The sequence below is a fragment of the Mus caroli genome, unplaced genomic scaffold (assembly GCF_978045245.1).
Source record: "Mus caroli unplaced genomic scaffold, Mus_caroli_1 scaffold_4, whole genome shotgun sequence".
NCBI lineage: Eukaryota > Metazoa > Chordata > Mammalia > Rodentia > Muridae > Mus > Mus caroli.
Window position 1 is genome coordinate 100842092 of NW_028227259.1, and position 21875 is coordinate 100863966.

General features: G+C 42.7%; 1 protein-coding gene across 2 annotated transcripts in view; it reads left to right on the forward strand.

Annotated features, from left to right (window-relative positions):
• The window catches only part of Fras1 (Fraser extracellular matrix complex subunit 1), a 419154-nt gene that overhangs the window by 364593 nt on the left and 32686 nt on the right, over positions 1-21875 (forward strand). For both annotated transcript variants that reach the window (XM_021162463.3, XM_029477538.2), the window contains 9 exons: positions 1163-1276; positions 3335-3485; positions 4690-4849; positions 6496-6652; positions 8768-9014; positions 10250-10594; positions 12635-12795; positions 14404-14551; positions 19192-19397. In XM_021162463.3, the coding sequence (XP_021018122.1) occupies positions 1163-1276; positions 3335-3485; positions 4690-4849; positions 6496-6652; positions 8768-9014; positions 10250-10594; positions 12635-12795; positions 14404-14551; positions 19192-19397 (1689 nt within the window). The remainder of the gene's footprint in view (positions 1-1162; positions 1277-3334; positions 3486-4689; positions 4850-6495; positions 6653-8767; positions 9015-10249; positions 10595-12634; positions 12796-14403; positions 14552-19191; positions 19398-21875) is intronic.

The following is a 21875-nucleotide window of genomic DNA, read 5'->3' on the forward strand; positions in this document are numbered from 1 at the left end:
GTGACATCCACTAAAGAAGACTTAAGTGTACCCAAGCACAATGGGACATATTGGTAGTCCCGTTGACTATGGAGGTTGAGGCAGGAGGGTTACTTGAGCTCAGAAACTCAAGGCCAACCTAAATAATGTTGCATGATGCCATATTAACACATGCACATACACAGAGGCACACATACATACACACAAACATACTTGCTGCACTCATTCACATGCACACACATATGCAGTCACAAAGGCATGCACTCACACATATACACAAATGAACGTGTGTATACACACACACACACATACACACAAAAGCCAACATCTACAGTAGATGAGGTTGAGCAGAGATATCCTTGCTTTTTGTTTCTGTGCACGTGTTAGACTCACCCTGTCAGTCACTTCTCCCTGAGGTCTAATGGCAGTTGTTTTAAGAGGTGAAAGCACCCATGGAAGGAGTTACAGAGACAAAGTTTGGAGCTCTGATGAAAGGATGGACCATCTAGAGACTGCCATATCCAGGGATCCATCCCATAATCAGCTTCCAAACGCTGACACCATTGCATACACTAGCAAGATTTTGCTGAAAGGACCCAAATATAGCTGTCTCTTGTGAGACGATGCCGGGGCCTAGCAAACACAGGAGTGGATGTTCACAGTCAGCTATTGGATGTATCACAGGGCTCCCAATGGAGAAGCTAGAGAAAGTACCCAAGGAGCTAAAGGGATCTGCAACCCTATAGTTGGAACAACATGATGAACTAACCAGTACCCCGGAGCTCTTGTCTCTAGCTGCGTATGTATCGAAAGATGGCCTAGTTGGCCATCACTGGAAAGAGAGGCCCATTGGACTTGCAAACTTTATATGCCCCAATATAGGGGAATGCCAGGGCCAAAAGAATGGGAATGGGTGGGTAGGGAAGTGGGGGGGGGGTATGGGGGACTTTTGGGATAGCATTGGAAATGTAATTGAGGAAAATGTGTAATAAAAAAAATACTAAAAAAAAAATAATAAATTAAAAAATTAAATAAATAAATAAATATTTTTTTTAAAAAAAGAGGTGAAAGCTAGCTGTGCTCTGTCTCTGACATGTGCACAGAGTTTGGAAATTGCAACATCTAGGTACAGTGTTTGGGAAACTTCAGCATCAAGGACGAGTGCTCTTCTCTCCCTCTGCAGATCATGACAGCAGCCCCTCAGCAGTTCCATGTGGACATTCTCCCAGTGGATGACGGCACCCCTAGAATTGTCACCAATTTGGGGCTCCAATGGCTGGAGTATATGGATGGCAAGGTATGTCATATCCTACCTACCATATCCTCTGCTCAGTTCTCAGGGTAGGCTAAGTCCTCATCACGATGCTATTTAGGAACAGACTAGCAGCTCGCCCACCACTCTCGTGACCTGGCTTTCCTAAGGCTGGTGAACCCAAAGGTTTGGTTCAGATTCTCCACCTATTTAAATCATTAGCATCAGTTAGCTTGTGATGTTAATATAACCCTACCACCCTACACAAAGATCCTCCAAATACAGCAGGTCAAATAAGAGAGTCATTTCTTAATTTTATACCACATGTGATGTGAAAGTGTTTGGCCAGGACTGTGCCTATCGCCTTACCCCTTACCACTGTAGGCTCTTCACTGTGATGGTGCCGCCCATCGCTGAGTGCCTGTTGCTGAATACACAGACAGATTTCTTCAGAAATGAGTCAGTATCCCATCTAAAAGAAAGGATAAAACAGAAGTCCAGGCTAAGAGACTTCATTTTCAGCGAGACAGAAATTGAATGTGTCATATCCACTTACATTCTGTTGGCAAGAAATTGGTCAGATGCGCACTGATGTTTCACAGCAAGCTGGGAAATAGTGTCTCAAACTGGGCGTGCAGGTGCCCAGCTACAATGGAGAACGTCTAGAAGGGGAGAACGGACTTTAAGGAACATTAAATGCTTGCCCTGGAAAGAAAGGAGCAGATATCCTTGTAGGTCATCTTCCTCGGAAGACCCCTACTTCAGAGATTTCTTCCCCCATTTCCTAGTTCCCAATGGGTCGTTTAAAGGTACATCTCATCGTTTTGAAGTGGTAGCAAATCAGCACTAAACCTGCATCAGCATCAACACATGTATGCTTCTTCCTCCTGTGTTAGAACGTTGATCTGTGATAGTCTCCCTGTGCTGAGGCTTGGCGTCCTCATGGTGCTGATTAGATTAGCTATGGGTCTAGCTATTGAACTGTTGAGTTTCTTAAGATAAATACGATGGAGTTGAATAAAAGGCTCAATCAAGAAAGCATTCCCACACTGGCGTGAAGATACAGGTTCAGAGCCCCAGCTCCCATGTAAAAAGTTGGGCACACTGATACATGCATATATACCCTCAGTGCTGGAAGCACAGAAGTGAGCAGATCCCTGGAGCTCACTGGAAAGCCAACCTAACATGACTGGTTCAGATTCAGCAAGAGGTTCTCTGCCATCATACAAGATAGAAAGCAACCAACAAAGACACTAGACATGGGTCTCTGGTCTCTGGTCTCTGGTCTCCACATGCATATGTGTAACCATGCAGTCTCACATACACACACACACACACACACACATTCACCCCAGTATAAATTTTTCTTGCATACTGTTTGATTTTTTTCTCAGTATTCATCATCTTAGGTCTATTTCCCATCCCTCTTCTATCCCAATAACAGTTATTAATGTTTCCAATGGCCAGGTGTAGCAGCACATCACTATATAGAGTACCCAGCACTTTAGAGACTGATGTAGGAGGATTCCAGTTAGAGGCCAGTCTACATTACACAATGAGACCCTGTCTCAATAAATAAGTGCATGGTAAAGTCACTGATGACTTCTACTTTTTGAAATCCAGAGGCTAACACCCTACCCTTCTCTGGTTAAGCCCACTAATGCAGAGTATGCCTTGCCACTCTTTCTTGCCATGAGTTTCTCACCTTGCCCTCTGTTGACTGAGTGGGTGAGTACAGCATATTCTAATCAACTTCAGGATTTCCAGTGACTCTCCTAAGGTATAAGGCTTAGCCATTTTCTCTCTATTATATCATTCCTCCAGAGTTCAAATCTTCTTTCAAAGCCGAACTGAAATCCCCTTCTTATTTCCACATAAACTCTTGCCCTATTGACCTTGTGTGGGAGCTTTTCTTTGTGAAAACTTCCAGGGCAGAGGCTGGTGTGGTTTCCATTCTCAGGTCTCTCCCATCGTAACAGACTTTTCTGTGCAGCAAATGCTCTCCGTAAATCATCGTGGAACTGAATTAAATCTGAGTCAGAAGGTCTTGCTCCAGCTTAATTCCCGCCTCAGGAATTGCATTTAATGGGTTTTCTATTCCAGGCAACCAACCTGATCACCAAGAAGGAACTGCTGACCATGGATCCAGACACAGAGGACTCACAGCTTATCTATGACGTCACCACAGGCCCCATGCATGGCTACCTGGAGAACAAGCTGCAGCCGGGCAGAGCGGCAGCCACCTTCACCCAGGGTGTGTTCTCAGGAACCTAGAAAGGGGAGACACATTCAAATGCTGCTCTGCCATATTTTTGCCACTGTCACTTACTGCTACTTTTGGTCCTCTGGGAGAGCAGCTAGTGTTCTTAGCTGCTCAGCCATCTCTCTAGCTCCGCTTGGTTTTCTTTTAAGACAAACAAGAAAACGGCTGCCAGACTGAAAGATTTATGACCTTAGGAAATTTACAGTTTTATTCTCTAAGGGTGATAACATAAACAAAACAAAACAAAACAAAACCAAAACCAAAACAAAACATCTCTAGCCAAGGAGTTAAAGATCTTGCATGTGTTAGCTACTTGATAGAAATATTTTCCTTTTTGAACAACACAGAGCAGGTAGTTTTGTTGTTTTACACAAGCGTGTTGCTCCTCTCCTGTGGGGACCGGTGTGATTGGGTAGTGACTTAACACTGGTCCCTAAGACTGCACTATGCATTCCTTTCCCACCTGATTCTCAATCATGGAGAGCTGTGTCTCATATTTGGCTCGTTTCTGTCAGTCCCAGCTTTTCTTATCAGCACATCCCCTCCAAAGTACCTTTTGGGGGGGAGGGGGCAAGATTTATTTATTTATTTATTTATTAATTTATTTATTTAATGTATATGAGCACTCTATCTGCATGTACACCTGAATACAGGAAAGGGCATCAGATCACATTACAGATGGATGTGAGCCACCATGTGGTTGCTGGGAATTAAACTCAGGATCTCTGGAAGAGCAGCCAGTTCTCTTAACTGCTGAGACATGTCTACAGCCCAGCCTCCACCCCCACCTTCTTTAGAAGGAATTTAGGCTGGTTTGAACCTATCAACATAGAAGATGAGGTCAAAAACTTGTCTCTGTCAGCTTTCAAATTTGCCTTTCAACTCTCCACAGACCCACTCACACTCTGGGGTGCTTTCTGCCCAGACCCTCCCTGAGAGTCTCCTTTCACAAGAGCATAAAGAGGAATTCTGAATATAAAGTTTGGTATATAAAATAAACAATTAAAAGGTGTTTCTTTATAACTAGCAAGAGTCATTTGTTTTTAAGACGACTATGCTTTTTATTCTTTTGAAAATGAGTTCCTGTAGCCCATTAGACGACTAGACTTGCTTTGTTAGTCTGGGAGAACTCTGAGAGTGTCTTACACCTTCTCACTCGCTCACAGTGGATTCTGGGGCTCTGTTTTTCTCACAGAGCATGTGAACCTGGGGTTGATTCGTTATGTGTTGTATGAGGAGAAGATCCAGAAAGTGATGGATAGTTTTCAGTTCCTGGTGAAGGACAGCAAACCCAATGTGGTCAGCGACAATGTCTTCCATATCCAGTGGTCTCTCATCAGCTTCAAATATACCAGGTACCATTTGTATTGTACACTATATGTTGAGAAATCAATTAAGCCAGTAAGTTAGACTGAAACACTTTAGAAGGCAGATTCAGTCAACAATTATCGTTGAAGATAACGGTAGTGATGGTGGTGGTGGTGGTGGTGGTGATGATAACAGCGATTAAAATAATTGCATGAAATATTGATTGTATGATATAATCTATATACAAGATGCTATATTCTCAACTTAATTCATCTTATTTACTTGCAGCTGTGCAATTTTAAGATTCTCTTCTTGTCCCTACAGTAGCAGAGCAGTAGTGACAGACAGAGGCAGAGTTCCTTGCCCTTAGCCATGTAGCTAGCAAGCCATAAGACGAGATCTTGAGACCAGCAATCTCAAGCATTCTCCTTCAGTGCTTCTGTCGAGCACTTTTGCTTCCATCTCCAAGTTGCAGAAGATAATCCAGGAGAATTTATAGGGAAAGTAGAAAATAGACCTTCAGGTTGTGTTTTCCCGAGGCTGCTTTGATTTGTGTCAAACTCCGCATCATGCATGTGGGCTCTTGAAGATATTTTCCTCATCTACTGGAGAGTTCCAGAGAACCAGGAGTTGTCGTTGGGTAAAGGTGATGGACAGGCATGGTCCTGGTTTCTCTGAGTTAAATTAGAACTTGGGTTATTATTCTAGAATAAACACTTTTTAAATCAGCACTTCAGAGATTTGCTGTTCTAAAACATCACTTTCTAAACAGTTCTATTGTAGGTAAGACTAATGAACTTGCTTCCAGGACCCCAAATTACAGCTTCCCCCTTCTTAGCCATACTAGAATCACCCCATAAAATACATGTTTTGAGATTTGCTCTTGATTATAGCACCTCTAAAAATTAAGTAAATTGAGAAACAGGGGTCCCTTTTTTGTTGGCAACCCTGTAATATGTAATGGACTGAGTAGCACAGTGACTGGCAATGGGGTTCACTCTTTCAAAGACATTTTGCCTAAAACACTCAAATCTATGAGACACACAACAGATTGAACGGCTGTCCTCATTGGCTGCATTCAAGCCCAGTTCATGGCTGTCTTTCTGTGGCTTTTCCAAACCTACTCATTATACAATAAGATCATAAGAAGTAGCCTCTTGACACATCCAGAACAAAGCTCACCTTTTAGGCTGAGGCCCCTGCCTGAACTCGTACATCATAAAACTCTGTCTACAAATCTTTGTTTCCCAGACTCAAGCTCAGAATCCACCCTGGATCAATTGTACACATCTTACAGGCCCGGTTCAGTGGGTTCCTACCTAAGCTAAGTTACTAACAGCACTCGCCACAACTTCACCCTTAAGACCTCCCTGGCTTCTTCTGCTGAGCCTGCATTCTTTGGAGAGGTTGTCTGTCACCACTCCATGTTCTGAATTCTGAAGTTTGAGGCTCCTATGTAATGTTCTTGGTGACCCTTAGTCTCCACAGTAAACCCCAGTATCCTTGTTCATGGGAGCTGTGACTCAGTAGTAAGCATATCCCATCCATTTATGTAACCTTTTGAAGACACTAAACTGCCTGTCCTGTGGAATGCCTGGCTTCTGTGACCAAACACTAGAGATAAGCACTGAGCAACTGGTCTCTTCATAACCCTAAGACCGATTTCCAGAGTCTGACTTTTCTGTGTCTCTAGCTATAACGTCAGCGAGAAGGCGGGGTCTGTCAGTGTCACGGTGCAGAGGACTGGGAACCTGAACCAGTACGCCATCGTCCTGTGTCGCACTGAACAAGGCACAGCCAGTTCCAGCTCTCATCCTGGACAGCAGGACTACATGGAGTATGCTGGCCAGGTAGGTGTGGAAGGGCCATTTGTTCCTCAGCATGGACGCAGGCTATGGTGGTGCTCTCTCCGTATGCATGTCTCTTCCTGTCAGCATCCTCCTCAAAAATCTGCCTTATATTTCCTTCCCATAGTCCTTTGTTCTTTAGCCTGGCTAAACCTGCGTGAAAGTGTCTGCCAGGGCGTAAATTCGCATCTGCCTTCTAGCTGTTTATATTTTGCTTCATGACAAGACCTCAGCAATGTATCATGTCCTCAGTTCTTGGTGTCCTTCCCCCATCCTCTCCTTTCTCTCTGCTTGGAGGGGGGGAAGAGAGTAGATAAGCAAACCAGTTGGAAACTTCTTGGGATAGAATAGGTGAGAGGTGACTAGAGGGGAGCTTCAAAGACTAGAGTTGATAGGAGTGAGCAGAGATTGGAGACAGGGCCAAAGGCAGACATGGATGATACTGCCCTTGCTATGAGAAGATGGGCAGGGGAAGCGAGTTTGTTGAAGTTGAGTGTTGGGATTTTTGTCTTGGGCATGTTGAGTGTGAAGTGTCTTAAGCCTGAGCTGCAGAGAAATTTCCAAGGCATCTCTTTTACCTCCAGGGTGGTAATGAGAAAGTAAGGGGATAATAAAGAGGAAGTGAGGAGATCGGAGAACAAGTCAATGGTAGAGTGCACACTTAGTATGAGTTAGGGGTAGGAGTGGATAATTCACATCTTTTCTCCTGTAGGATACAGTGCTTGCATTTAATGAGTATTTATTTCATCTTTTTTTCAAGTCAATTCCATTTTAGAAGTTAAGTCTCTATAAAGCACAGTGGACTTTGTCCTTTCACAGAGTTCAGAAATCAGCTAGACTAAGTAAAAGCCTTTCATGTCCAGCAGGGATGTAGACAGACCAGGGAAGATAAAGAGCCTTCAGAAAGGGGGTGTCACGTTTTCCAAGAAAAGACAAAGAGCTGTCAGTGCGTTCCAGATCTTAAGCAGAATCTAATGAGCGCTTTGCTTTCTTGGGGGCATTTTGAAATACGGAGATTAGCAAAAGCTCAATTTGATCAGTTGATTAGGTATGCACTAATAATGGGGCCTGATTTAAATTATGTGTCTTCCAGATCTGGGTTCCTTAGAGGCTTCTGGCTAGTTCTTGCATATATTCAACTACCTCGGTTTACACAAACAGCAGGCCAGGTCCACTTCCAGTCTTTCCAGTTTGGACAAGTACCTATTATTCTTTTCTGCTTGAACAGTTTATTCTCCTTTTATTCATCCCTCCTCCTCTGCCTCTATCTCTTCTCCCCCCTTCTCATTCATTCATTCATTCATTCATTCATTCATTTTTAGACAAGAATATAATCAGGACATTCTCATTGCATTTACAGCTAAGTGAACACAAAATAACTTCTCTGTATTATACCTGCTAAATTAATTCATATGATAGTCCTAGCCCATTTTATGGCAAAAGGTCTAGCCAAATATAAAGTTAAATTAGCCTAGTGTGTTAAGTGACACTTTATGAACTCAAACTCAATTATTCAGTGCAACATGATCCTCCTGTTAATTTTAATTATATACATAATATAGGCATGGCAGTGATGATATATCTGTGCTGTGCAGTGCTTTAAAATATCTTAGCACTTTCATGATAGACTTTTATTTAGTTTTCCTAGTAATAGTATAAAAGAACTATTACTATAAATCAATTAAGTACCTGATGCTAATGAACTTTCATAAATTTACCTACTTGGGAGGTAATCGACACCTGAAACTCATATCTGTGTCCTCCAAAATGAAGGTTTTTTGGTTAAACTTGCCCCCAATTAGAAAGAGCACTGAGAAACCAAATGACAACTGTTAATAAAAAGAAAACAAATAATTCTTACCCACCTTACTAGTCACCAGATGTAGGATAGCTCTTCGTCCTTTGAGTTCTTATACAATAAATCAGCCTCCATGGCACATGAAGAACAGGGAGAGATGTCTGAGCATTGCAGGCAGGACACAGGAGTTGGCGGATGGAGGAACTCGAAGATACCTTGAAGTTCTTTGCCAGCTCAAGTTGGGTACTCATAATCTCTGGACTGACCAGGGGATGCTAAGGTGATGCCCAGTTTAAGTCCTTTTGCTTCTTTTGTGACAGGTTCAATTTGATGAAGGAGAAAGCACAAAGTCCTGCACTGTCGTCATCAACGATGACGATGTATTTGAGAATATCGAAAGTTTCACCGTGGGGCTCAGCATGCCAGCCTATGCCCTGCTGGGAGAGTTCACCCAGGCGAAGGTCGTTATCAGTGACACTGAGGATGAACCTACATTGGAGTTTGATAAGAAGACCTACCGGGTCAACGAGAGCGCTGGGTTTCTCTTTGCACCCATCAAAAGACAAGGTCTGTTGTTGCCGTGGGTGACAAGGAGCTGTGGTGATAACTAACATCCATTGAGCCTCTTCTGTGTGCTGAGTACTCAGGACACACTCGCATTAATCCTCTTGTATACTGTTTGATATATTAACCCACTGAATCCCAGGACAACTCTGAAGTTGCCTTGCCACCTGAATGAGGCCTTATCAGAAGGCCTCTCTTCTCAGGGCATGTAGTTAGAGCTCCATTTATTCTTCAAGTTGAAGCACAGCCTAGTTAGATTTAGCCTTACAAATTATTCATTAACTTGGCCTTTTTAATCAATCACCCATTCCATAAATTATTTACCAACTGTGATCGAGGAGAGAAGTCGTAATTGTACAAATCTCAGGTTTTGGAGGGACAGACATATACTTAAAGATTTCCCTACCTGGATGTTAAGTATAATGTTCAGATGAAAAATATTTTCCCTTTGGGAAGTAAAGGGCAATATTTGAAGGCTAGGCATTTAAAATAAAGATTTTATGGGTTTATGACTGTGCAGTACGTGCAACGTTAAAATGCGTAGGAATGCAATCCCTTCAAGACCACCTGAATGTAAATGATGGTGTCCGTTTTCAGTATTAGATCTGCTGACAGGGTATTAGTGAAATAAATACTTTGGATAGCACAAAATCTTAGTAAATACCACTTGGAAGACAGGCAAGCCCCATTGATTGCTCTGGGCCGCCACACCAGGCCTATAGCAGATTGTCACCAAAGGCTGTAGCAGCACTAATGAACACAGTTGTCTGTATTTTTATATTGTTTTGAATTGTTTCATCTTTCCTTTTTTGAAGAAGCTTGTGTCTCTCGGGGAATTAAAGTGCAGAAGTTTCTTCAGAAAGGCAGTGAACTGAGCTCATCACTCTAACGTCAGGACACAATTACTTTGCTACTTAAAGTCCCAAAATATGCCTCTCATCTTTCCACCAGCTGTGGTCCTAGATGGTGGGCAATGAGTCTTGTGAATTAACAGAGCACAAAATCTACAGAATAGGAAATCCATTTTAAGTTATTTGGGGGAAGTATCTAGGGTATATTAAATCCTCAAGCGGTTTATACCCCAGGCTTAATAGAAACTGCGGTTCAGGAAGGTTGCCTGTCAGAGTTGAAGCAGAAGTGGTGATGGAAACAGTCAGAGGGAAAAGCTCATTATGTTACTAGAAATCTTAAAATTTGAGAAGCCCTCGTTCATGTGCTTTGCCTTTCTTACACTCCAGGAGACTCAAGCAGCACTGTGTCTGCCGTTTGCTACACAGTCCCTAAGTCAGCCATGGGAAGTAGCCTCTATGCCCTGGAATCCGGATCCGACTTTAAGTCCAGAGGGAGGTCTGCTGAGAGTCGTGTGATATTCGGACCCGGTGTCACCGTGTCCACCTGTGATGTCATGGTCATTGATGACAGCGAGTACGAGGAGGAAGAGGAGTTTGAGATAGCCCTGGCTGATGCTTCTAACAATGCCCGCATTGGAAGGCAGGCGGTGGCCAAGGTCCTCATTAGTGGTCCCAATGATGCCTCAACTGTCTCCCTGGGCAACACGGCTTTCACCATCAGTGAGGATGCAGGTAATGGAGACGGGTCTCTCTGAGTTTCTGTGAACCATCTCCACCTCAGGTTCCTTCTTATGTTTGACAATGTCGTTAAGACATGGAGAATGCCATTCCTTAGTGGCAATATTGTTGGTCGCGAATGTTATGTGTTGCCAGGCATCAACAACAATGGGAGGTAGTGAAAATAAAGAATCCTGTCCACTTTGCTTGCTCTGATTGTTAATGGCAGAGAAACAACTGCCTTGGAGCTTCATGGTCTGACTTTGTGGCCCAGTGGATGTTATGGCGCCAAGCAGTTTGGCTTGTGCAGTAATGTGATTCATTGAGGATGGTGATAGTTATTGAGTACACTGTTAGCTGCTGAAACAAGCATCCAAGTTTCAGTGTCTTAGCACAATGGAGTGTATTCATGTATATGTTAGCTCCATGGAGTCAGTGGTAAAGTCTCTTCTCTGGGTTGCTTTAGAGCCTATGCCCCATCCATGGCTCTAAAGGGTCTCAAAGTTTATCATGTGCATCTGGCAGAGGGAGATAGTAACTGTACTGAAGATCAAGTCTGCTACCTCTTTGAAGGGATTCTGTGGTGTATTGGGAACTAACACTTTTTAAAGATTAGGAGTGTGTGTGTGTGTGTGTGTGTGTAAGGTATGCAGGTCCCTCAGAGGCCAGAGGTGACATAAGATCTTCTGTGAGAGTAGTGAGCCCTCTTAGCCATGGAGTCATCTTTCTACTTCCCAGAACTAATATTTTCTTTAGGAGTGCCAAGCATAAAGCCATGTGTGCTCTGTGTGTTCTTACTCATCCTCAGTGGATCAGGTAACATTACATAGAAAAGCAGACGAAGGCCCAAAGAGGTTAAACAAATTGTCAGAACTTATTCAGCTAGAGGCTGGAGACGTGACCAGTGTTTGAGGACACTCCTGCTTTTAAAGAAGATTCAGCTTTGCATCCTAGCATCCATGTGGCAGCTCCAGTTCCAGGGGATCCGGCACCCTCTTCTGGCCTTTATGGACACCAGCCATGCATGTTGTGCACATCCATACATGCGGGCAAACATTCCTACAGTTAAAATGAAAGCAAGTGGGAGCCGGGCGTGGTGGCGCACGCCTTTGATCCCAGCACTCGGGAGGCAGAGGCAGGCGGATTTCTGAGTTCGAGGCCAGCCTGGTCTACAAAGTGAGTGCCAGGACAGCCAGGGCTACACAGAGAAACCCTGTCTCGAAAAAACAAAAAAAAAAAAAAAAAAAAAAAATGAAAGCAAGTGAATAAGTCCCTAAAAACCTTCATGTAAACAAAACAAAACAGAGGATTGTGCAGCAAGCACAGTCACAGAGCCTGGATCAGAACCTTGCTTCTCTATTTATCATGTTACCTTTACTGGTACCAAGGGCCCTGATATGACTGTGTGTTACATGAGCTATCAATAGGAGAATATGGTGTCTGATGGGGTTCTCAAGTCAACTTTTCTCTGTGGCTGTGAAAAGAACTAAACACCTTAAAGATGAGTATGGTGTCACTTTGGCCCAAAAGATAAAGTTTGCTCCTAGAATCGTAAGCCTATATGGTTTAAGTAATGATGTGTGCGCTGCTGGATGAAATAGGAAAATCAAGCCAGTTAAGACATTCCGTTAAGAACATGCAGCCCCAGGCCCTGTGGGTCCCTGAACTCGTTACCGACTTTTCCAGCTGAGGTTCTCATCTCAGGGTTTTTCCTCCTTAAATAGGTTTGAGATGTTTCTTGGTGGCAGGTCTTCGCTCCAGTGTGTGTGAAACCTGATTTTCCCCAAGGATTATTTTTCCAGTGCCACCCTGGTTAAGATCCTCCTGTGAGTCTCCTCTTGACCTTAGAGTCAGTCAAAGGGAGCTTTGTCACCTCTCAGTCCTTTTCAGAGTAGAGGAGAGCATCAGTAAGATTGGATTAGCCAAACTATGTAGAAGAGCTAATGCTGTTGTTGGGGGGGGGGGAGAGGAGGGGAGGGGAAAGCGTGTTCTGAGATGCCCTCAGGTGTTTTGGCTCAAGTCTGAATATTAAGTATATCTATTACTGCAATCCAGGCACAGTGAAGATTCCAGTTATCCGTCATGGCACTGACCTTTCTACCTTCACATCTGTCTGGTGTGCCACACGGCCCTCAGACCCAGCTTCTGCCACTCCAGGAGTTGACTATGTCCCCAGCTCAAGGAAGGTGGAATTTGGGCCCGGTATCACTGAACAAGTGAGTGTACAGCAGCCAAAGTGCCCCAAAGTCAAAAGTCCCATGGTTATTAGTGCTGTTTCTTAAAAAAAGAAAAAATTGAAAACAGATTCTTCTCTCATACAATACATCCTGACCTCAGTTTCCCCTCCCTCCACTCCTCCCAGCTCCTCTCATTACCCCTCTACCCCAGATTCAAGCCCCCTCCATGTCCCATCTAAAAAGAGGTGGCCTATGAGAGACCACTAAACGTGACCAAACAAGATACAAGAAGACAAGATGAAAACTCTCACAGCCAAGCCTGATGTGGCAACCCAACATCAGGGAAAGGGTCTCAAGAACAGACAAAGGAGTTAGAGACATGACCACTCCCACAGTTAGGAATTCCACAAAAACACCAAGCTAACAGCCACAGCATATATGCATTGGCCCTGATGCACACCCACCCAGGTCCTGTGCTTGCTGCTTCAGTCTCTGTGAGCACGCATGGGCCCTGCTTGGTTGATTCAGTGGGCTGAGTTTTCCTGTTGTCCTTATCTCCTCAGATACCTACAGTCTTTCTGTGAGATTCCCAAGAGGAGGGACCCTATGGAGACATCTGATTTAGATTCTCTCTACATGATGTCGCTAGGGTAGTTTCTGCCTGTTTTCTGAGTCTCTTCAAAACGTTAAAAGCCCTTTACGACATTTCAGTCCTTTCTTTCTTTAGAAATACGATGAAGGCTGGCAAGATGGCAAGTCTCATCCCCTCTGAGACTGATGGGCTGAATTTGATTCTCAGGACCCACATGGGGAAGGAAAGAAATAATATCTACATGTTGTCCTCTGGCATCATACTTTTCACTCTTACACACACACATGTGCATGCACACACACACACATAAACAGAGAAACAAACACACATGAATATGCACACACACATAAACACACAGAGAAACAAGCATACACAAAGAAGCGCACACACACATACACATAAACACACAGAGAAACAAACACACATAGACATGAGAAGATGAGTAGAAATTCACGAAATGATCCTCTCAAACTCTGGAAGCAATCTTTTTTACCATCAAATATCCAACCGTGCACATTTAGAATAGAAACTGTAAGAATATGCTAGTGAGATATTTATGTGATGAATTTAAAGTCAAAAGAATCACTTTATGACCACAAAAAAAGATGCCAGTGGCCGGGTGTGGTGGCGCATGCCTTTGATCCCAGTACTTGGGAGGCAGAGGCAGGCTGATTTCTGAGTTCAAAGCCAGCCTGGTCTACAAAGTGAGTTCCAGGACAGCCAGGGCTATACAGAGAAACCCTGTCTCAAAAGAACAAAACAAAAAAGAAGGAAGGAAGGGAGGAAAGGAAAGGAAAGGAAAGGAAAGGAAAGGAAAGGAAAGGAAAGGAAAGGAAAGGAAAGGAAAGGAAAGGAAAGGAAAGGGGAAAGGAAAGGAAAGGGGAAAGGAAAGAAGGGGAAAGGAAAGAAGGGGAAAGGAAAGAAGGGGAAAGGAAAGAAGGGGAAAGGAAAGGAGAAAGGAAAAAGGAAAGGAAAAAGGAAAGGAAAAAGGAAAGGAAAGATATCAGTGCTGGTCACTGAGCCTTCTCTGAAGTTTGCTTCCATCTCTCCTCCAGTACTGCACTTTGACTATCTTGGACGACACACAATACCCAGTAATTGAAGGACTGGAGACGTTTGTGGTTTTCCTCAGCTCAGCACAAGGAGCCGAACTGACCAAGCCCTCTCAGGCTGTCATTGCAATTAATGACACATTCCAGGATGGTAAGTGACTGGGAATGCCTACTGCTGATTCCAAGGTTATTGCTATTTTTCTCACCCTCCATGCATGTTACATATATTATACATGTACAAATGCATGTGTGTGCTCTTGCATAAACATGGACGAGACAGCCACTTATGTTGCCCATACCTGCCAAGTGCAGAGAGATGTGTAAACATTAGCCCTATACTTGAGAAGTTCAGTGTCTGGTATAGCAAGTTTTACAAAAGAGTCTTCAGGTATGATAGGATGTCAGCCATGGAAAATAAAGGAAAGCCTGTTACAAGCGGAGAGGTAAGTTCATACACATGTAAAGTTGTGAAAGATGCATACTTGGGGAACTGGAGTTCTGACTTCTGCTTTGAACAAGGCAGCAGGTGAGTAGGGGAGTGCATGGGAAGTTACGATGAGTCAGGCAGGTCCTTTGGAGCCTCGTGTTCTGGCCAAAGGGCTTTGCAAGGGGAGCAATGTGTGGTTATGAGGAAAGGGCTGGTGCGAGTTGTCTTTAGGAACTAACATTGTCCGGAGTGAGGATTGTGTGCACAAGTGAGTGGAAGCTGTGTGTGATCAGATACAGTCTGCACAGAGGACAGAACCTAAGTAAGGGAGGGTGATCAAGGAAGCCGCTGCTCAGGAAGGAGGGGAGGAAATTAGAATGTCCAGAACATCTGGATGTATATGTCGGTCCAGAGGTTGCAGATCAAGTCACAGTTTCCACTTCAGCCAAGAAGAGTACCACCAGCAGCCCCAGTAGCTGACCATTAGAGTCAGGGTTGAAATATCCCCTAAAAGAGGAGGAAATGGGCCACAGGGTAATTTTTAATGCTTTTATTCATCCTTAAATAATCATATATATTAGTAGTAAAAACTAAAAATAGCAAAAGGACACACTATGAAAATTTAATCTTTCTTCTCTCCCTACCTCCCAATCATCTGGGCCCCGTGACTGGAAACAGTCATTGTACCAAATTTTTCATGTTCATTTTTCATGAGGAATGTGTGTGTGTGTGTGTGTGTGTGTGTGTTTATATGTATATAAAGATGATGCGAAGCCCCCACACCCTGTAGAATTTACTCATGCCATTTATAGACAGTCTCTTCCACAACTGAAGCCCTAGCTACCTTGTATCTGCTTTTCTGTCTCTGAAGTTTTACTTTTCCCTGAATATCATTTAGATGAATTCTGTCATCATGCACACAGTAGACTTTATTGCGTGTTCATTTATTCTTGGCATGTCTACAATTTATCATATGAACCGGTCAGACTCCAGTAACATACGCAGTCATTACACTCTGAAGAACACAGAAAGGCCTTTCAATTTTCCCAAATACTTTATCATAGGTGTTGGAGTTGCAGTCTTAGGAATTTGATATACAAAACAATATGTCTCTGATCTCTTAGGAAGGCTACCACATGTATTTCATGTCGAGAATTTATCTCCAGAAAAGGAATCCCCAAACTTACTTTAGTGATTGTTTGTAGTCAGCAACATTATCTGATGTTAGTCATCTCTCTTTCTTATGATTGATATTATTTGCTGAGCCCATTCATAAACACTTAAAGATATTACACTACTATATCTGACCTTCACAGTAACCATTCAAGTTGTGACACTGGGATTTGATTCATTTGTGAAAAGTCATGTGATGAGATAATGGAACCAGAGTCCAAACTCAGTCTAACCCATTGGTCCTATCTTCTGGTTCCATGTCCCACCTCACTGCCTTCTCCCATGCAACGCTGGCTGCCATCTGCCGCCCTCCCACAGGTAGCAATATCTGCTGTCACTTAAGAACCTAATGAAATCATCCCTTACCTTTTAGATGTAATTACTCACTTTTCTGATGTAATCAATCTCAGGTACTTTCATCTTTTTCCACTGTGCCTTATTCTGGACCCTAAATAATCTAAGGAAGTAATTTCCAAAGTTTTTCTTGCTTTTATTTCCCTCTTCTGAAATTAGATTCTAAGGTGCACATAGGTATTATTGGTAGACAGGAAAGATCTGTCAGCCATCAACACCACTGGACTCCTGTGCATACAACTGAGTAGTACTTACTCATTAACTCCAAAGAATCAGAGGTGGATTTATGCTAACTCTCCAGCTTAACCATTGCCAGAAAAGAGGATGTCCCATCCCAGGCATTGGTATCACATTAATGTTGTCAGTGACCAAGAAGATGAACAGAATAGTAGTATCTATAAAACACGTTATGCACCAACCTGAATATTGTGCTCAATATTATATCAGCTCTAGAGTTACATAGAACAGAGTCCTTACTTAATTTGCAAGACTTATGCAAATAACTGTTGTTCATGTACAACAAATGTGCTAAGAGAGGGGCTCAATGATACATGCATTATACCCATTATGAGCCCATCTGCCTTTAGGAAATTTGAAAAATTCTTTTCCAAAGTATTCTTTGGAAAAGAATACTTCTTTTGCATCTGTGCAGCCCATCGGTACAAAGAGGGGGCCCCTGTGCTCCTGGAAAAGCCATCCTCCTGGTCAGTGCTGCACCTTCCCAGGACAGTGCTGCCCTGCAAAGCCGTTGACAGAATGGCATCAATATGTATGAATCCTAAACACAAAGCATGACCTACACAGCCAACACAAAGCACAGCCTGTTCCCTGTTCACCTTGCTGTCTTGCATTGTCTCTCGCCAACCTCCTGCTGACTGGGGCTTTCTGAAAGACAGGGCATCTCTTTTTTTATGCAGGCAGTGAGAAGTGTCCATCTCTCCAACCCCCAAGAGAGTTAGAGTGCATATCTTGTCAAAGATGGAGAATGAAGAGTCTTTACAGCTCTAGAAGAATCTGGGGTTGGTTAATGCATGGGAAAACATTGCCAGTTCAGCCCTTAACTTTCTGATCTGACTTGAGGCAAGCCAGGCAAGCCACAAACCCCATCTGAAGCTTTGGACACATGCCAAGAGAGGCACAGCTTTCTTATTTGTTTTGTTCTCCCTTGGCAACACATGTCCGATGGTGTCCCTGTGCCAAGCACCTTGCGCTGAATGACAGACCCCTAGGTTGTTATGATGCAGTCACTAGTGTTTGGAAAGGTGTCTTTTATCTTTTTATGAGGTCATCACTAATACCCAGTAGACTCGATTCTAACAATAGGATTGATTTATCCTCATGGCACCCAACCCTTCTAAGTCAGAGACAGTTGAAGGCAAACAGAACGTTCTAGGTATGGACTTGCAGAGTGGTGAGCTGCCCCTTTCTTTTAAGTTTTGCAGGGCCCATGCAGAAGGCAGCCAAGAAGAGGTTAATGATAGCATTATGGTCGCTTTCTCACAGCTCTGAACATGAAATGCACTTCAGGACTCTGACATTTTACACCTTGCATTGTTCATGGAGACAGTAATAACCTGCCATCAACCAAGTGCTGGGCTTGGAAACGTCTCATTGTAGAACATCACAGTGGGCACTGAGGCCGCAGACAGATAAAGGATTCCCTAGAGGGAAGAGCATGAAGCTATGGGGCACATGCAAACCAAACACCATTCAACCTACTAAGTTGGAGCACTTCCTGTGAACCTTGTGCTACACTGGGTATCATGTCTGTGTTCTGAGAGCCCGCACTCTCAGCTCTCCTGTGAGAAACTCATAGTTTTGCTTTGCATGTTTAAAAGCCCAACATTCAGCAAGTCTCAGTGGTTCACCTCATTGTCATACAGCCAGTGCGGAAGAGCAAGTCTATTCCTCCAATTCCTTTGTTTCCAATCACCATTTATAGAGTTCATTCCTAAAGTCAAATTAGGTCAGCACATTTCAAAAAACTGCTAACTCTATAGCACTGGCCACAGATCAGTTATAGTCATTGAAATTTACCCTATCCATATATTTTGTTTGGTCCAAATAGTTTTGGCCTATATGAAATTTCTTTGTAGTGTTTTTATATACTGTTGTCATTTTTTAATTTAGGAGAGAAAAATCTAGATCTCTGGCTTAATCTTTTTCTTTTATTTTTTTAATTTTTGGGATGGGGTTTCTTGGTGCAGCTCTGGCCATCCTGTAACTTGCTCTATAGACCAGGCTGGCCTCGAACTCATAGATCCACCTGCCTCTGCCTCCCTAGTGCTGGGATCAAAGGTGTGCATAGGCACCACCCGGATCTCTGGGTTATATTTTATATAATATCTAGCAAAAACAACCAAAAAAAGAAGCCCTTTAAATAGATTAAACCTGTTTGTCATTGTTGTTTGTTTTATTTTGTTTTTCTTTGCTAACATCTCTACTCTGCCCTGGTGTCTCCCTGATCTCAGGACCTATGTGAGAGACCATACTTTGTCATCAACCTTGTTTTGTGTTTTTCCTTATTGTATCCATAGGAGGAAAGTGGCTATGCTTTGTATTCAAATCATTATTATATTCTCTTTGTGCGTGTTCCCTGTTTGTATTGAGGGTAGTAGCTGCAATAGAAGCCGAGCAAAGACATGTACAGAGTCTAGGTCACTGGACTCACACTCATCGTAGCAAATGTAATTGTGTCCTAGGAATAACAGCCAGGCTTGAGAGTCCCTTAGAACTTGTGCTTTGGTATCCATGTGGCCTTCTATGGAGCGCCAGTGTCGTTGCTGCATCTTCTCTCTCCCGCTAACAAGGCCTTCATCTCCCCATCTCTTGTCCAGTTCCCAGCATGCAGTTTTCCAAGGATTTGCTTCTAGTGAAGGAAAAGGAGGGTGTCCTGCACGTCCCCATCATCCGGAGCGGGGACCTGAGTTACGAGTCATCAGTGCGGTGTTACACGCAGGGCCACTCTGCTCAGGTCATGGAGGACTTTGAAGAGAGAAGAAATGCAGACTCCTCCCGGATTACATTTCTGAAAGGGGAGAAGGTAAGTGGGCTTGTGGTGGCTCAAAGATGAAATCCCCTCCTTGTGACCTTGATTTGTCCATGAAGTAAATTACATACGGTCTAGTGCTTGGAATTCTTGACAAACTGATAAAATTACAAATAATGGAATCTGTTCCATTTGGCTATCTTCTTTGCTTACAGCCAAACATACACATCATTGATTGAGCTGGGAAGCTTAGATGGAACCCAGCAGAATCAAATGTAGATGCCTTAACCTGAAACCATAACAGAGAAACCTCCCCCAGTGTTACCTAATCAGTGAAAGAGGGGTCTCTATTATCAGAGTCCTTGTCCCAGAGTACTATATATATCCCAGCATAGGACCAAAGAGGCAGGCACTAAACGTCTTCAAGCATTGTCTTGGCGGTGTATATAAGTGGTCATTCATCCTTTAAAAAATTCAGTTAAAGCCACTCACCTGAGAAACTCAGTGTGTCTCAGCTGTAGCTGCCTCTCAGTCCCCTTGCAATCTCAGGGGGTGCTGCCTATAATCACACTATATCTCAGAAGTGTGATTGAAAGAGAATTTCCTGAGGAAATACATTTGAATTTTCATCTCAGTGATGCTGGCCTCTTCTTAACCACAGCTGATTCTACAGCCCTCGATGACCGGTACCAATTGTCCCAGCAAAGCAAAGGTTTGATTTAGTGGCTCTCAATTCAAATCATCACATGAATGGCCTTGATAGACTGAGTCTTTGCTCCCCTCTGAAACTTCACAAGTGAGACCTGCACAAACCTGCACTGCTTTCAACATTATCTTCTGTGTTCTCATGATAACAGCTCATTAATCTCTCAACACTCAACGGCTTTTCTAGCCCCAAGTTCCAACGCCCTTCTGCAATCTTCTCCAAACACACTGTCGGCAATACTCCACTACCCTGGTACCACTGTCCTGCTTTACTTTGGATTTTCTGTGACTGTGATAAACCATGGCCCAAACCAACTTTAACCATGTTGGTTTCTGTTTTTACTTAACTACATTTTTTTAATTTGTGTTATAATAAATATCAAATTTCCATGATATAGTTGAATTTTGCCAATTTAGAAATTACTATGCTCCTATCTCCTGGCTGGAGAGATGACTCAGCCCTTAAGAGCATTGGCTGTTCTTCCAGAGGGCGTGGGCCATTCCCAGCACCACATGTCAGTGCTCAACTATCTGTAGCTCCAGTTCCAGGGGGTCTGACTCTCTCACACAGACATACATGCAGGCAAAACACCAATGTACATAAAAAAATTTAAATAAAAATAAATTACTTTTTAAAGAAAGAAATTACTATGATAACATAGAAGTAAAATCAAGGATGTATTCTAATATAATTTATATAATACTACAGTTCAGTGGCTGTAGCTACATAGGGATTTTGTTAAGTCTCAATTTTAAACTATATATAGGAACTTTTTTCTCACATACCTTTGCATTTACGTGAGTGTACAAACACAAAATACTTAACAATTCCTATATCTTCTCTCTATGGTTATTTAATAACTTCTAAACCCCAGAAACATATTTTAAATGGGATTGCAAATGGTTTTAGATTTCTTTTGTATGTGTGACTTTAATTTTAAATTTTTAAAAATAAATCCTTTTTTGTTTGTTTGTTTTTTGGGTTTTTTTTTTTTTTTTTTTTTTTTTTTTTTTTTTGAGACAGGGTTCCTCTGTGAAACCCTGGCTATCCTGGAACTCAGTCTGTAGACCAGCCTGGCCTCGAACTCAGAAATCTGCCTGCCTCTGCCTCCCAAGTGCTGGGATTTAAGGTGTGCAATTTTAAATTTTTATGTTTATATGCCTCCTTTTTAATCTCTCTTTTTAAAACTGGCCATTATGTTCTTAGCTGAACAGAAGTATTCCTTTTTGACATCATCAAATCTATCAAACTCTTGTCTTCTGGTTAATCCTTTGACCCTTAGCATCAGAAGACCACCCCTGACTTGTCCTCTGCTCTTCCTCACCACGAAAAGTAAATAATTAGAGCCTTAGCCACTCGTGACTCACAAAGGCCAACCCTAGCTTCTGTTAGTGGAAAGTTAGAACCTGAGTTTAAGAACATCTACAAATGCAATCCTTAGCTTTGAGTCTGAATGTCTATATTTGGTTTCAGCTCAAAGCAGAAAGAATTCACTGCCTACTCAAGAAATAGCTTTTCATTTAATAAAAGAAATCAGATAGACCATATGTTACCCATATGATAATCTATCATAATTCTTCAGCACATTCGGGTCCTTCATTTTTTTTTTGGCTTATTAAGCATATGTCTTTAGAGTTGGCATTTACAAAAACATCTTTTTAAAAAGATTGAAAAGTCACTACTAAATTCATATATTGTATAATGATTCATATTGTAGGAAAGATGCTGAAGGGGAAAAAAAGTCCATTCTTTAGGATTTTGAAAGGATGTTAAGCAACCACATACAAATGTTCATGGGGAAATCTAGCCATTTAGCATGATTTGTA